Source organism: Rana temporaria, chromosome 3 (genome assembly GCF_905171775.1).
Source record: "Rana temporaria chromosome 3, aRanTem1.1, whole genome shotgun sequence".
NCBI classification, from domain to species: Eukaryota; Metazoa; Chordata; class Amphibia; order Anura; family Ranidae; genus Rana; species Rana temporaria.
Window position 1 is genome coordinate 53,535,400 of NC_053491.1, and position 17,817 is coordinate 53,553,216.

The window sequence follows — 17,817 nt, forward strand, 5'->3', positions numbered from 1 at the left end:
TCCCCCCGACTTACCAGGAGCCTTGGTCACCGCCCCCCATGGTGAGACTTTCATGGGTGGTCCTTTTTCTAGGGGGGTTTTTGGGATGAACGCCTCTATTTTATCTGATAGGTTATGATTGTATTCACACTGTAATATTTTTGGTAATGTTTTTCTTCATTCATAGTCTCATGACAACCTTTTATACATCATCTGACAAATTGTATGTATGAGTAATGCTCCCGAAGAAGCGGGCGATATAAGAAACCGCGAAACATGTCGAGCTCTTCTCAATATAAACTAGATGATGGTGACCTTCTATCTACAATGACAGAATGTCTTTTAGGCACTTTATAGTTGTTATGAGTAAAGAAGTTTATTTTATGAATATGTAAATTATGTATATGTTTTTTGTAATAAAACCTTCTTTATACTTTTCTCATTTTGACTGGCAATCAGTTAATATATGGTACCATCAAAGTCCAAACCCCAGCCTCCCCCAAATACATATTTCATGGGACAAAGGTACCGTGTGTAAAAATTTATATTCAGCACCTCTCCACAGTTCTTATTTTATTTTAATACTTTTAAAAGTAAATTTCAGGAAAAAAAAAAACAATTGAGCTACCAGATTAGGATTTGCGATGCACAATATAAAATTTGTAGGCCGGTCACCTCACTGGCCTAGAAGCAATGCTCAGGTTCCCAACCAGTGCTAGCTGTACTCAAAGGACGTACTTCTGACTTATTCAAGGAGTTTTTCCTTCTAAAGCCTTATTCACATGGGTGCTGAGGCCCATACACAGTTATTCGGTTATTTGTTTATGCAGTTGGACCCGCCAGGTGCTGCCTACACACAGCCCACCAAAGTCTATGGCAGTGGTTCCCTCAACCCTACTAGTGCCGTGACCCCTTGATAAAATTTCCCAAGTTGTGGGGAACCCTAACAGTAAAAAAAAAATCCTAGCGTGTCAGCACCCAAGGCAAGACAAGTAAATTGCACCCCTAAACCACGGACATTGGGGGGGTTCTGATCAGCCAACTTGGGTGCTCTTGATCAAGGTCATCTGCTGATCTGAGAACTGTAGTGTGGACTTTTAATAGAAACTGTAATCACAGGTAGTGTTACTCACTGTGTCTCCGACTTTGTGGTGTCTTGTAGCAGTGACACCTATGCCGAAATCAGGAGATAGGGTCTCCTCCAGCCCCTCCCACTTCACATTCCTCACCAGTCAGCTGACCGCTAGTCTCTGCCCCCCAGCCATGTCATGAACTTAATGGGCGGCTGTGGGCTCCAGGGACAGCCCTGCTGGGCGTCCGCAAAATGCCTGGGAGAGCGGTGCAGGCTTCAAGAACAGTCCAGGATTTGGTGACCCCTTGCAAATCATCATTTGACCCCCGAGGGGGTCCCGACCCCCAGGTTGAGAACCACTGTTCTATGGGGATGCAGTCAATGCAGAGACACAACCGCTTTGACCCTAATGCAAACCGTGTGCTTTCGGGCCGCTCAACCACACACAGCCGCTCGTCCTTATTTGACGTTCAATGCACAGTGTACTGGCCTCTCTAGAAAGTAAGTATTAATTTACTGAAAGGGTAGTTAAAGTGGTAGTATACTCTATACTACCACTTTTACCTACAGGTAAGCCTATAATAAGGCTTACCTGTAGGTATAAAGAATATCTCCTAAACCTGTACGATTTAGGAGATACTCCCCTTGCAATGCGCCACTGATTGCAGCGGCGCATGCGCAGGGGGGATCCTCAGCTAAAGGGCCAGCAGCCGCTGGCCCTTGCCGGAATAAAATCTCCCGCGCGCATGCGTGGGAGCGACGACATTGCCGCTCCAGCCAATCACAGCGCTGGAGCAGCGATACCCGGAAGACACACCGGAGCAAGATGACATCTCGCTCGGTGTGGACCAGGAAAGTTCCCTTAAGTTCAAACATGCTTGGGACAAACCTAGATCTAAACTTAGCCAAAAAAGTTAATGAAAAAAAAAATGGGCAGACTCAGTGGACCGCTTAGTCTTTTTTCTGCCGTCTTTTTTTCTGTGTTTCTTTGCCCATGTAAATGAGGCCTTATAATTTATACAAACTGTTTACAATTGTATTAACCAATACATTTCATATAACAACAGATCCAAATAATTAATTGTCTACAGATCATTTACACAGAAAAATTAGCGGGTTATAGAAATCTTAATTTTGGGGAAAATTTGAGATAAAAGACCCTCCCCAGGAGGTAGTCAGAAAAAAACAGTATAAGATTAAGTACTTGAGATGCAGTGCTGTAGAGTCATAGAAGCAGAATGGCATAGGAATTGAAATTAAATACAGTATATACTAGAGTATAAGCCGAGGCACCTAATTTTACTACAAAAAAAAAATATGGGAAAACTTATTGACTCGAGTATAAGCCTAGGGTGAGAAATACAGCAGCTACTGTAAGTGGAAAAGAGGGTCAACAATGCCCATCTGCAGCCTTAGCTGTGTCCATTTACAGCCTCACTGTTTCCATCTGCAATGCCTCAGCCTCACTGTGTCCATCTGCAATGCCTTAGCCTCACTGTGCCCATCTGCAATGCCTCAGCCTCACTGTGCCCATCTGCAATGCCTCAGCCCCACTGTGCCCATCTGCAATGCCTCAGCCTCACTGTGCCCATCTGCAATGCCTCAGCCCCACTGTGCCCATCTGCAATGCCTCAGCCTCACTGTGCCCATCTGCAATGCCTCAGCCTCACTGTGCCCATCTGCATACCTCACTGTGCCCATGTTTCTTGCCTCACTGTGCCAATCTCCCTACCTGATTTGTGCCTCATGTACCGACGCTGTGTCCATCTGCAGCCTTACGATCTCCGGCGCTGTGATATGCAGTCTAATCGGCGGCCGTGTAGTGTAGCAAAGCCCTGCCTCCTCCTTATCCGTGATGGAACACTGACTCAGTTTCCCAGCAGTGAGTCGGTGTTCAACCTATCATGGACGAGGAAAAGGCGGGGCTTTGTTACACTGCGTGGCCGCCGACTAGACTGCATATCACAGCGCCAGAGATCATAAGGCTGCAGATGGACACAGTGAGGCATGGGACTTGAGCATAAGCCGAGGGGGGGCATTTTCAGCACAAAAAAATGTGCTGAAAAACTTGACTTATACTCCAGTATATACAGTAAAATAAATAAACACACTTGTTACATATGGAAAATCCTTTCCTACTTATTTCAGACAATTTACAATCTTGATACTATTTTCAGTTACATTTATTTATAGCAGTGCCACACACACACGTTAATCCACAGAGCCGTACCTTATTGAGATCCTCATGGAGTCCATCCATCAAGAAGAGAAGCAATTCCTGCGAGTCTTGCTGGCTGTATCCAGCAAATTGATCATTGATCTTCCCAATCGTCACTTTAAAATCTCTGGGGCTTATATACTTGTACTGACCAGTCCACAGAGCTTTCATTATAATTCCAAATTCTTCTGCCACTTCCCCTTTATGACCCAGAAGATTTGATCTGTACAAGAACATTTCTTACGTAAATAACTCTGAAGACCCAATACATTAAAAGTGAATTCAAGTAAGAACTGGTACTATCTGGAGTCTAGTAAATATGCATGTGAATCATTATACGCTGACAGTGATCAATAGCTGCACACTTGTATCCAGGAGCACTGGGGCCTTTTAAAGGGGTTGTAAAGGAATTTTTTTCCCCCCCTAAATGGCTTCCTGTACCTTAGTGCAGTCCTCCTTCACTTACCTCATCCTTCCATTTTGCTTTTAAATGTCCTTATTTCTTCTGAGAAATCCTCACTTCCTGTTCTGTCTGTAACTACACACAGTAATGCGAGGCTTCCTCCCTGGTGTGGAGAAAGCCTCTAGAGGGGGGAGGGGGCGAGCAGGCAAGTCAGGACACTCTCTACTTTGCAGATAGAGAAAGGAGCTGTGGGTTAGTGGGCGTCCTGACACTCCTGCTCGCCCCCTCAAGAGGCTTTTTCCACACCAGGGAGAAAGCCTTGCATTACTGTGTGGAGTTACAGACAAAAGAACATGAAGTGAGGATTTCTCAGAAGAAATAAGGACATTTAAAAGCAAAAGTGAAGGATGAGGTAAGTGAAGAAGGACTGCACTAAGGTAAAGGAAGCTATTTAGGGGAAAAAAATAAATTCCTTTACAACCCTTTTAAGTGGCAGATATTCAAGTATCTCCTGTTCTGTTCAGATAGGAGGAGACGTTCTGCAAGGCTTGCTACACAATCCTTGATTTTTCTTGTTCAGCCCCATGGGCTGAATGACAGAAATTTACAGAATCCCCCCCCCCCCCCCCCATTTACGCTAAACATCATGGATGGAGGAATCTTCCCTGATGGCTACTGTATTCTGACAGCCGTCACCCACGTCTTTTAGAATAGCTTAACATCGGCTGCAGCTGATCAGCTACAGTCACTACTCGGCTACAATTTTTTTAAATAAAACCAGCTAAAAGCTGCTTTTATGGTGCATTAAAGATAGACTGGAAGCAAAACAATAATAAAAAAAATGAAAAAAAAAAAAAGTTATTTATCCATGCTCTCAGCTTTAAAAAAAATTTTTTTTATAATATATATATATATATATATACACATACACACACACACACATACATATACATATACACACACACATACACTTTGCGCAAACCAACCGATAAACGCTTATTGCGATTTTTTTTATCAAAAATAAGAATACGTATCGGCCTAAACTGTGGAAAAAAATGTTTTTTTATATAATTTTTGTGGGATATTTATTATAGCAAAGAGTAAAAAATATTGCATTTTTTTCAAAATTGTCGCTCTATTTTTGTTTATAGCGCAAAAAATAAAAACCGCAGAGGTGATCAAATGCCACCAAAAGAAAGCTCTATTTGGGGGAAAAAAAGGACGCCAATTTTGTTTGTGAGCCACGTCGCACGACCGCGCAATTGTCAGTTAAAGCGACGCAGTGCCTATTTGCAAAAAGGGGCCTGGTCCTTTAGCTGCATTTTGGTCCGGGGCTTAAGTGGTTAAGGTAAAGGAAGCTATTAAGATAAAAGAAAAATTCCTTTACAAACCCTTTAACCACTTGCTTACTGGGCACATAAACCCCCTTCGTTCCCAGGCGAAATTTCAGCTTCCGGCACTGCGTCGCTTTAACTGACAATTGCGCGGTCGTGCGACGTGGCTCCCAAACAAAATTGGCGTCCTTTTTTCCCCACAAATAGAGCTTTCTTTTGGTGGTATTTGATCACCTCTGCGGTTTTTATTTTTTGCGCTATAAACAAAAAAAGAGCGACAATTTAAAAAATATATATTTTTTTTTTTTACTTGTTGCTATAATAAATATCCCTATTTTTTTTAAAAAAACTCTTTTTTTTCTCAGTTAAGGCCGATACGTATTTTTCGACGTATTTTTGTAAAAAAATAAAAATAAAAAATCGCAATAAGCGACTGGTTTGCGCAAAAGTTATAGCGCCTACAAAAATCGGGAACAGAATTATGATTTTTTTTATTATTTTTTTTTTTACTAGTAATGGCGGCGATCTGCGATTTTTATTGGGACTGGGATATTGCGGCGGACGTATCGGACACTTTTGACACAAATTTGGCGCCATTCACATTTATACAGCGATCAGTGCTATAAAAATGCACTAATTACTGTATAAATGTGACTGGCAGGGAAGGGGTTAACACTAGGGGGTGAGGAAGGGGTTAACTGTGTAGCCTGGGTGTGTTCTAACTGTGTGGGGGGAGGGGGGTGACTGGGGGAGGTGACCGATGCTGTGTCTCTATGTACAAGAGACACAGATCGGTCTCCTCTCCTCTGACAGCACGTGGAGCTCTGTGTTTACACACAGAGCTCCACGTCCCTGCTGTCACCTGCCGTGTCACCGACGATCGTGTATACCCGGCGGACATCGCGGCCGCCAGGTACACGCATCGGGTCTTCGGCGATGCGCCATGACAGTTTTTACCCGCCGCGCGCCACCCAGTGGCGCGCGCGGGTAATGCACATAAAAGGCTGTGTTTAAACGGCCACTTGGCACTTGAGAGCCGCGCTGCAGACGTATTTTGTCTATAGCGCGGATCTCAAGTGGTTAATACTTGCTGAATTCACTAACGCCAACATAGTAAGTGCAATGTATAGTGATAACCTGCTCTATTTTTACAGCATTGACACACTAAAAGAGCGCTCAACCACTTGCCGACCGCCTCACGCAGATGTACGTCGGCAGGATGGCACGGGCAGGCAGATACGTCCATTTGAATCTCGAGTGCGGCTGCGTGTCCCAGGAATTTGATGTTCCCGGGAGTCCCGCGATTGCAGTCGGCAAGAGCAGAACGGGGGAATGCCTTTGTAAACAAGGCATTCCCCTATTCTGCCTAGTGACACTGTCACTGATGACCATTCCCCGTTATCACGGGGAACGGTCATCAGTGACGTGTCACGTGTAGCCACGCCCCCAAACAGTTAGAATCACTTCTTAGGGAACACTTAACCCCCGTAGCGCCACGTAGTGGTTAACCCCTTCACTACCAGTGTCATTTTTACAGTAACCAGTGCATTTTTATAGCACCGATTACTGTAAAAATTACAATGGTCCCAAAATAGTGTCAAAAGTGTCCGCCATAATGTCGCAGTCACGATAAAAATCGTTGATCGCCGCCATAACTAGTAAAAAAATATATTATTAATAAAAATTACATAAAAAAGTCCCCCATTTTGTAGAAGCTACAAAACTTTTGCGCAAACCAATTATTAAACGCTTATTGTGATTTTTTTTACCGAAAGTATGTAGAAGAATACGTATCGAACTAAACTGTGGAAAAAAAAATGTATATTTTTTGGGGGATATTTATTATAGCAAAAAAGTAAAAAATATTAAATTTCTTTCCAAAATTGACGCTCTATTTTTGTTTATAGCGCAAAAAAAAAAATCACAGAGGTGATCAAATACCACCAAAAGAAAGCTCTATTTGTGGGGAAAAAAAGGATGCCAATTTTGTTTGGGAGCCACGTCGCACGGCCGCGCAATTGTCAGTTAAAGCAACACAGTGCTGAATCGCAAAAAGTGGCCCGGTCTTTAACCGCCAAAATGGTCCGGGGCTTAAGTGGTTAAACAACCACTACAAAATTACTGAAATTAATTTAGAATGCAAAATTAAAAATAAAACGAAATCTTTTCATTATGCAATTGTTTTTTTATACATACTTTTTATAGATTACCTGTTTATGTCTGCCTGGTAACAGTTCTTGTGGAAGTACTCCGCTAAGTGTGGAGTGTTGCACAAACATTGTAAGATGGAATTCATATAACAAGTATTGCCGAGATTCCTCAGGCCGGTGAGAGCTGGCCCAGCGCCTCCAAACACAGGATTCAGGCTGCGGATCTTAGATGCTGACAGTTTTGTGATTTCAGCTTTAGTGTGAGTTGTTGGCCTGCAACAAAAAACATTTTCACGTTTGTCTAAATCTTCAGACACAATTTATGCAGGCATGCAGATTTATCATATACAAATACTTACTTAGTTTCACGGTTAATTATAGGAGTTGGCTTCCTCTTTTCCTCATCCTTTATAGCCTGGGTTAAGTCTGGTGAAGAGTAAGATCTCTTTAATTTGGTTTGCTCCTTGTCTACATCTGCATGCGCCTGAGGCTTGACTTTCTGAACTGGAGTGGACATAGACGTAGATGTTGGAGCCATTTCAGGCGGATACATGTGAACCGTGTGAGTTGGAGAATGATAATATCGGTAAGTACCAGTTACAGGTTCAAGAAACTGTAAAGGACGGCAAACTTGCATTAGTAACTACCTACACAAATCACATAACAGACATGTTATATACATGCACATAAATACAGATGTATTACCTTGACCCAACCTTCTGGCATTCCAGGTACAGTTCTACCCATCTCTTCACTTCGAGCTCGCATCAAAGGCTCCCTCTAAATCAAAACATTTGGAAGTTTAAATTACATTTGCTGGCTTGGTTATCAACTGAAACGAGTGCAACACTTAGAAGCGTAGCTTCCTCTAAGGCCTTGATGTGCACATACAGGCAGCAGCTACCATCAATCTCTGCTATGGCCGGCAGTTCTAAAAGGTTTGCCTAATTTCTTCCTACTCAAAATTTCATTGGCCAAGGAAGCAATCCATCATAGTAATGGGCCAATAGGAATGTGAGAGGGATGACAAAGGGGAGTAAGTAAGAAATGGTAAGTTCCAATTATATCATGAAATTGGAGCTTTGCTCGTTCAGAAGAACCAACACTAATGCCGCGTACACACGATCGGTCCATCCGATGAGAATGGTCTGATGGACCGTTTTCATTGGTCCAAACCGATCGTGTGTGGGCGCCATCGGTTATATAACCATCAGTTAAAAAAAAGCCAACTTGTTTTAAATTTAACCGATGGATTCCTAACCGATGTGAAAAAAACGAGCGTTAGTAGGCACAACCATTGGTTAAAAATCCATGCATGCTCAGAATCAAGTTGACACATGCTTGGAAGCATTGAACTTTTTATTTTTTTTCAGAACGTCGTTGTGTTTTACGTCACCGCGTTCTGACACAATTGTTTTTTTTTTAACGATGGTGTGTAGGCGCGACGGACCATCAGTCAGCTTCATCGATTAACCAATGAAAACGGTCCATTCTCATCGGATGGACCGATCGTGTGTACGCGGCATTAGCCATAGAAGCGAAAGAAGAGGGCTGCTGCAGATATGTACAGGCCCCTCTAGGTGATTAAATTGTATATCTTCTATCAGCACTCTATTTAAATGTTTACAGTGACATAGTCACTTTATATAGATATGAATATAATGAAAAAAAAAAAAAAAATAAATAAAAAAGAACAAATCTCTAAAAATGATACTCACTTTAGGCTTTGCATCTTCATTTATTTCTTTTGTAATAACATTGGCTTTCTCATCGTGAGTGTTTTTCTTTGCTTCAGTCTGTAAAGTTATTTAAAAGCATAATTTACAAGTAGAAAATAAATAAATACCTGCTTATAAATCAAATACAGATCAGAATTAAAATGTTAAATTCAGCCATTCAGTGTATCTGCTCATTCATTGGACTATAGAAAATGTCATTGTTGGTGGAACAAAGCCACAACCATAGGGATTGAAGTTCCTCCTTAAAGCGGTGGTTCACCCTCAGTGACACGATTTTACCATCGAGACAGGCATTGAAGCGCGAGCTACAGTATGCCTGTCCCGATTTTTTTACCCCCGTACTCACTGTGTACTCGTACATTATAGATTTCGGCTCCCGCGGGGAATGGGCGTGCCTATGGAGAGGGAGGATGATTGACGGCCGGCCCTGGCACGTCACGCTCCCCGAAGACAGCCGGAGTAGGTCTCGGCTCTTCACGGCGCCTGCGCACAGGCTATGCGCAGGCGCCGTGAAGAGCCAAGCCTATTTCGGCTATTTCCGGAGAAGCGTGACGCGCCAGAGCCGGCCGTCAATCATCCTCCGTCTCCATAGGCACGCCCATTCCCCGAGGGGAGTCGGTATCTTCGATGTACGAGTACACGGTGAGTACGGGGGTAAAAAAAATCGGGACAGGCATACTGTAGCTCGCGCTACAATGCCTGATTTTATGGTAGAAGAAATTTTTTTTTTTTTTTTTGGGTTTATAGGGGGAACCCCCGCTTTAACAATAGGGATGGCAGTAAGAAATAAAAAAACGATTCCATGTCGGTTAAATTAAAAAGTAAACCTCTGAAGATTACAGCCATTAAAAGAAATGTATGGGTTTTTGTTTTTTTTAAGAATCATACTTACCTAGGTGGATGCAGCATCAGTCCAATGCTGCATCTGTCCCCGGTGCCTCCAACACTTAGGGCGCGTACACACGATAGGATCGCCAGAGGACACCGGTCTGAAGTACCGTTTTCATCAGTCCAAACCGATCGTGTGTGGGCCCCATAGGTTATTTAACCTTCGTTCAAAAAAATTAGAACTTGCTTTAAAATTTAACCGATAGACGCCTAACCGATAGGTCAAAACCGATCGTTAGTATGCAAAAGCATCGGTTAAAAACCCGCGCATGCTCTGAATCAAGTCGACGCATGCTTGGAAGCATTGAACTTTGTTTTTTTTCAGCACGTCATTGTGTTTTACGTCACCGCGTTCTGACACGATCGGTTATTTAACCGATGGTGTGTAGGCGCGACGGACCATCAGTCAGCTTCATCGGTTAACCGATGACAACGGTCCTTAGGACCGTTCTCATCGGATGGACTGATCGTGTGTACGAGGCTTAAGAACCGAGCGATCAAACACTGCTGATCTCTCGATTCTCACAGCTTTGGCTGTACTTCTCATTTAAGTTGTGCTAACCTGTCAGCGGGCAAAGAAAGGTTCCTGCACATAGTCAGGGCCGTTTGAAGGAATTTGGGGGCCCCAAGCAAAATGGGGGCCCCCAAGCACCCCCCCCCCCCGCACGCAAAGACTACGTTAGCGCTATAATAATTTTTCAAACCCATGTTCTTACCCCCCCCCCCCTTGTCCCTATGTTTTTCTAATCTCACCTCCACATCTTCCCTGTAGGCTGCCGCTGTAGCGTGGCCGAGCTCCTCTTCCTCCTGTCAGTCCAGTGTTCTATCATTATGGGTCCCCAGCCCCTATTAGATAGTGCCTGGGCTGTGTACCGCACGGTACAGGAGATTGTTTCCTGTGTTCCCGTCCGGACTGAAAGGAAGTGAGCACTTAGTGTGCACTTCCTGTCAGTCCGGCCGGGAACAGGAAGATAAATCTCCTGTACCGTGAGCGGTACCCGGCCAGACTGACAGGACTCCAGGAGGAAGGAAGAGGAGCAGGGGAGGGGAAGTTGGGGACCCCAGGCCAGCTCGGGGCCCCAAGCAATTGTTTGTTTTGCCTGTCCTGTAGCGACGGGCCTGCACATAGTACCCTCCCTGCCGCCAGCCTGCGGGTGGATAATAAAGTAGCAGCAGTCCGATAACCCAATATTTTGCTCTCTCCTACTTGCAAGCACATTTGCAAGCATGCTGCTGTAGAAGTGATTAAAGGGGACTGATGCATATCAAATGTAAGCACTTACACTGTTGCGTTAACAAAAAAACAAAAAAGGGGCTCTTGCACAAGGGCATCTCAGCCCATGCAATGTAAATTCTAGTGAATGTGCCTGGAAAGCTCAGGTACTGCATACAGCCAGCTATAGACATGTATGCCCGTGTGTGGCTGTACCAGGGTATATGCTGGTGCCTGTGTACACAGGAGTATAGTGAATGGACATTTATATTGCAGGGGTTCAAGCGCATATGTGCAAGAGGCCCAGTACTTTTTTCACCACACATAACTGCATTAGTGTTTTATATCTAAATACTGGGCGTTCTGGGTTCAGGAGTGTCTGGGAAAATAAAGAACAGCCCACTTGAAAGTGAAGAAAGTTGTGTATATGCATAGTATGAATAACTCTGGACCCACAGTCTCACCTTCTTTAGAATGGGTGATATGGTCACTTCTTTATTTCTTTCATCAGAAACACTTTGATCTGCCCCTGTGCTTTTTATATCCTTCTTTTCTTTCTCAGTCACCGTCTGCTTTTTTTTCTCCTGTTCTGGTTTCTTTTGAGGGGATTCCCGGTCAGGCTCAGCAATACTGTTCTTAATGGTTTCTTTTTCTTCCGGTGCACCTACGTCTGTGAGGTCTTCCACAAGCCTCTCCGTCTTCTCTGGAGTGTTTTTATCCACGTCTACTTTAGAGAGTTTGTTGTTCAACGCTGGCTTCGTGGAACGATCGGGGATAACTTTACCATTTATTGTTGCTTTACTGTCTTTGACCTCAGTCTTAATCTTTTTGGGGCTGTCGCTAACCACCACAGAAGGTTTCTTTGTGCGGTCGATCTACAACAAAAAAGAAAAAACGATTAGAACAAGCATTACATTTTAGTGAAAGTGTACGGGATCATTCAGTGTGGAGAATCACGCCTTTGCACACTGACTAAATGCTAATCACCCATTCACATTGCAGCGCAGAGGAGTGGTGCAGCGAGTTGTGGTAAAATGTAGACATGTAGGGGCAGATCCTCAAAGATCTGCACCGGCACAGAGTTTCTGAGATACGCTACGCCGCCGTAACTTACCTGGCTTTGGTTTGAATCCAGAAAGTATTTGCGCCGTAAGTTACGGCGGCGTAGTGCATTTCTCGCAGCGTAAGGGCGGGGAATTCAAATGCGGCGAGTAGGGGGCGTGTTTCATTTAAATGAAGCGCGTCCCCGCGCCGAACGAACTGCGCATGCCCCGTCCGTCAAAACTCCCAGGGTGCATTGCTCCAAATGACGTCGCAAGGACGTCATTGTTTTCGTCGTGAACGTAAATGGCGTCCAGCCCCATTCACGGACGACTTACGCAAACGACGTAAAAATTTCAAAATTATACGTGGGAACGACGGCCATACTTAACATTGAGTACGCCACCAGACAGCAGCTTTAACTATACGCCGGAAAAAGCCGAACGGAAACGACGTAAAAGAATGCGACGGTTGTGAAAAAAAAAAAAGAATGCGACGGCCGCTCGTACGTTCGTGGATCATCGGAAAAAGCCAATTTGCATACTCGACGCGGATTACGACGTGAACACCACCCAGCGGCCGCCGGAAAATTGCATCTTAGATCCGACGGCGTACGCCTGTCGGATCTAACACAGATGCCGTCGTATCTTGTTTGGTGGATACCAAAACAAAGATACGATGCGCAAAATTTGAAATTACGCGGCGTATCAACAGATACGCCGGCGTAATTTCTTTGAGGATCTGCCCCGTAGACTTTTACCACAAAGCACAAGTAGGCATTGCATGTCATCGCAAAAGAAGCGCAACACACCGCACTGCTGTTACATCTCACCAACCCTGACAGCTGTCCACCACTGAGAGCCAGCCACACGCTAAAGCGGAGCATATAATGTGCAGTTATTTATTGCTTCTCCCAGATGTCTCAATACTTCCCATGAGAATGCCTACAAGCAGGCTATGGTCATCTTTATTTCAGGGATCACCCAGAGTCAGCATTTATTACTTGGACCAAGTTACTGTCCCATAGATTACATTAGCATCTAAATCCCAATCCCTGTGCAGTTCTTGGTTATATGTGTACATATATTTCACACAGACCAGCTCCCTGCTGCTGCCTCCAACCTTGTAACTGGTTACAGTGTTAAGGAATAGCTTCTTTCTGCCTACAGTAGACTTGATGGCATGCTTCCTTAAGCCTAGGACAAGACACTTGACTGAAGCTGGACTATGGCTTTTTAATAACAGATACTTTATATTATTTGGCAATTCTAAAATACCTGCCCCTTTAAATTCTGGTGGGCTTACCCTCAACTTCAGGGTCTAGGTTCCATAAGAATGGACCAAAGCCTAGACCTGTATGACACCTGGCAGCTAACTTCACACCAGAGGCGGCTCTAGGCTTTGTGAGGCCTTAGGCAAAACTTGACATGGGGCCCCACTCACGCCCATGATGGGAAAAATTATTCAAAGGACAAGAGCCCTTTTCCCCACAACCCTGGCTGGTGGATGTGGGGGTCTGCGGGCAAGGGGCTTATCGGAATCTAAAAGCCCCCTTTAACAAGGTGGCCTCCAGATCCTGCGCTTTAATAACTAAGGGGCGGGGGGCACCCGGTGATGTCACCTGGTGAACCCGCCCCCTTGTGACATCATTGACTGAGGGCATGCTGGATCATTGACATCACAAGGGGTGGGGTCACTGATATTCACTGGTTGTTAGGGATGCTGGCGACTCCCCTCCTGAGTCAGGGCTCAACATTGCCTGAGCACAGCAGCGTTAAGGTCCTTTGTCCCCTCAAAACTGGGGTAATGCATTGGGCAAGTTAGGCAGCCGCGAGGCCCCTGTGAGTGCGAGGCCTTAGGCGACCGCCTAATTTGCCTAATAAAAGAGCAGCCTCTGCTTCACACGTTGCACGATGTGCTAAGGTTAGGTCACTATGCAGGATCCTGTGCTGAAAGAAACTACAGGTTGTCCCAACATTGTGGGGTATCGCTCCTGAGCTTGCAGCGATACGGGTGCACTAACACTATTGTGGTATTAGAAGAAAGTGAAGAGTTGATTGAATAATTCAAAGATAAAATTAACCAGTTAACCCAAGAATTATGTTACCATAAGGGAAAATGAGGCTCATCACCTTAGGACACTAGAAAAAAATGGTGGACTAAAAGAATTATATAGGGTTATAGTGATGGCATTCAAACGGCATGTCCTCAAAAGTTGCACCATTGTCCAATCACCTTAAGTTATTAGCCCTATAAACACAGGGTCTATGAATACTTGGCCTGTGTTTTGTACTATACGATTAGGATAAAACATTACCCCATTTCTGACAGCCTGTCAATAGCCTTACATTACATGACAGTTAGGTAGATTCACAAAGAGTTAGGCCGGCTTATCAGTAGATAAGTCGGCCTAACTCAGAATCTACGCCGACCTAAGTTTAAGCGTATGCTCAAACAGAGATACGCTTAAACATATCTAAGATACGACGGCTTGCGCCGTCCTATCTTAGATTGCAATATTTTGGATGGCCACTAGGTGGCGTTTCCATTGCGGTCAGCGTAGAATATGTTAATGAGGGGATACGCCGATTCACGAACGTACGCCAGGCCGACGCAGTACTTTTACGCAGTTTACGTAAGAGATAGGCCGCGTAAAGTTAGAGCTAGGCTCTAGTGGAATAGTAATGTTAAGTATGGCCGCCGTTCCCGCCGCGAAATTCGAAATTTTTACGTTGTTTGCGTAAGTCGTCCGCGAATCGGGATTTACGTAGTTTCCGTCCACGTCAAAATCAATAGGCCCGTACGGCGTACTTAGCCGCAATGCGCACTGGGAAATGTAGGCGCCCGGAGCATGCGCAGTAGTCAGAAAACGTCAAAAACGTGAGGTCAAGCCTCATTACCATTAAACACGCCCCCCTCCAACCCATTTAAATTAGGTGCCCTTACGCCCGCCGCGTTTACACTACGCCACCCTAAGTAAGGAGGCAAGTGCCTTCAGAATCATGCACTTGCCTCTCTTACTTAAGGCAGCGTAGTGTAAACACGCTAGGCTACGCCGCCGCAAATTAGCGCGCCCCTACCTGAATCTACCCAAGTGTGTATAACTGGGTCTCCCCCTCACCCCTGTTTTTTACCTGTTCAACCAGATAGTAGAGCTATTTTTCCAGGCAAAGCTGTCCAGCAAATGTCAGTTATAGAAACACTTATAATTGTTCTAGTCTCAACTATTAAATACTCACAAGCATTGCAAAAAAAATAAAAAAAAATAAAAGAAAAAAACTCACACAGCTACATTTTCAGGGCGAAAATAAGGTACTTGGGTAAAATAACAAACTTGTCATACTTACCAGCTCTGTGTAATGGTTTTACACAGAGGAGCACCAATCCTCCTCTCCTTGAGTCCCCCTGCTGGCACTCTGGGCCCCTCCCCCATGCCGAATGCCTCCATAGCAAGCCACTTGCCATGCAGACACTAGTGCGTGCTCGCTCCTGAGCCCCGCTCTCTGTGTCCATTTACATTTATATGCAAATATCAAGTTTTTGGGCCAAGTTCAACTTCTTAAAGGAACAATAAAGGTTCGTTTTTTATTAGATCAATTGATTGCTGTAAGCTAGAGCGTTTAAATATCACTTATCTAATTTTTCCTTTTGACCTCCAAAATACAGTAATCCAGGTTTGAAAATGCCATTTCCTGTCTCTCCTCTTCTTGCTTTCCACCAGCATCTGAGCCGTTTTGCATGGTGGAAAGCAGAATGTGCTCACCCCCTCCCTATGACTACAGCCCTGCGTGAAGATGCTCTCTTATCCCTCACAGGCATGGAGGCTAAGCCTAATGGGAAATGTAGTTCTCATTAGGCCGTGATGTAGCAAGAATGAATGCGCACCGCAAACCAGGAAGTCAGTGAGAATAACGATTCAGGAGTGCTGGAGGTGAATAAAACAGCTCGATGTCAACAGGTATCAAACTAGTTATAATGCAAAACATTACTTTTTACTTTATCAGCTACTGTCAGACTTTAAATTAAGAGGAAAATATTTTTGTCTTTACAACCCCTTTAAGGAAAAGCAAAAGTAAAACACTTTTTTTTTTTTTTTAAATCATACTTACCTAGGTGGATGCAGCATCAGTTCCCTGGCAACTCGAAGAGTGAGAACTGAGTGATCAAAGAACAACGATCGATTGGTTCTCAGTGCTCTGTGATCAGAGAGCCTGTGACTGTCAGTCATTGGCTCTCTGCTCTGCCCCTCCAGCACTCACTGGAGCAATAGGCTACAGAGGGGCTAGGAGCGGCTGGCTCAGGCTCTCAGCAGCTCACCAAGAGGCTGAGCCAGGTGCCAATCTAGGCTTCTGGGTGGATCCTGACCATATGGTCGTGATCCTTCCCCAGCGTGAACTGGCTTTGTGACGTCAGCCGACAGCAGGCTTCAGCTAAAAACTGGTCACAGGAGTGCAGAACAAACTGTACTCCTATGATCCACAGGAGAAGTACAGCCAAATGAGCTTTGGTTGCACTTCTCCTTTAAGGCCTAATTTACAAAACTGGAAATCAGAAAAAAATACCTTAAATTTATATAATAAAACTATATTTTGTTCCTTTTAATCAAAAGATTGAACTGCTAAGTATTTCACACATTGTAAGGGAATTTGTTCACACGTTATATATTCACACATTATACATGCTTACATGTGGTATAGGCTTGGCAGAATCTGAAGGATGGACTTGGGGAGCAGGCTCTGGAATCTGTGTAACAGCGACAGGTTCTTCAATTTTCTCCAAAGTAATAGCTTTTATCTTTTCTCCTTTACTGGCTTCAGGTAGTTGGGCAGCTTGAGGTGCTGGTTCAGGAGTAGGTTCAGCTTGGGTGGCGGGTGGTGGACTTGGTTTAACTAGTATGGACGGAGCTGGAACTGGCAGTTGTGGAGGCTCCTCTAGAGATGGGTAGCTGAAATTCACTGCGACAAAAGAAAAATACTTCATAGGAGTACAGGGTACCAGAGACACACTATACTGCACTGTCCCACACATTGGACAGGCCACCCAAAACAAAAGTTTACAGGTTACATTTATGAAGAGGAATTGCCTCTGTCAGTAGATCAAAATTTAGAGAGGTTAGGACAATCCTTTTGGAGGAGGATTCTGTGTTGGATATTGATCGCTGCAATCTCCATCTGGACTCTTTGACACGGGAACAGATTGCTCTATATATGCCTTTTACTTCTTACACCATGTGAGTAGCCATTTGGCTGTGTGTTATACATACTCCCATTAAACTTTTTATGTTGCTGCACTTAGATTGGCACACCTTCTCTCCTTTTTTATACATCCCAGAGCCTGCTTCTGCTTTTATGGTAGCTGCCGCGAGTGCTAGACCATCATTCCTTTACCCCTGGACAATTCATTGGACTATTTATTGAACTATATAATTATTCATTTTACTGCCTATCTAGTTTACTCCAGTTATTTTTTTATACCCTAATAATCTTTGCGCCATCTAACAATTTGTACTGTCAATCCTTAAATTTACACTGGTCTGAGGTTTGGGCTCCTGTATCTCTTGTATATGCCACAATGATATTCCACATAAGTGGAGTAGCAGATCACCAACATGTAAGTCTTCTGCAGACAGTGTAAAAGAACACGATGCAGGGAATAGAGCAGAGCTTCATTTATAAAACATGTAACATGCATGGGTTGTTAGTGTACAGCAGAGCTTAAAGTGTTACTAAAGTCAAAATAGTTTTATTTTTTTATTTATTTTTTATTAAAATAACAAACAT

The 17,817-nt window shown here is 44.1% G+C and overlaps 1 protein-coding gene across 3 annotated transcripts in view; it reads right to left on the reverse strand.

The window, feature by feature from the left end:
• Positions 1 to 17,817, reverse strand: part of USP8 (ubiquitin specific peptidase 8) — a 77,771-nt gene that overhangs the window by 22,150 nt on the left and 37,804 nt on the right. For all 3 annotated transcript variants that reach the window (XM_040342570.1, XM_040342569.1, XM_040342572.1), the window contains exons 10-16: positions 16,724 to 16,992; positions 11,461 to 11,871; positions 8,875 to 8,952; positions 7,862 to 7,936; positions 7,516 to 7,769; positions 7,217 to 7,429; positions 3,282 to 3,492 (exon numbers count right to left, since the gene is read on the reverse strand). In XM_040342570.1, the coding sequence (XP_040198504.1) occupies positions 3,282 to 3,492; positions 7,217 to 7,429; positions 7,516 to 7,769; positions 7,862 to 7,936; positions 8,875 to 8,952; positions 11,461 to 11,871; positions 16,724 to 16,992 (1,511 nt within the window). The remainder of the gene's footprint in view (positions 1 to 3,281; positions 3,493 to 7,216; positions 7,430 to 7,515; positions 7,770 to 7,861; positions 7,937 to 8,874; positions 8,953 to 11,460; positions 11,872 to 16,723; positions 16,993 to 17,817) is intronic.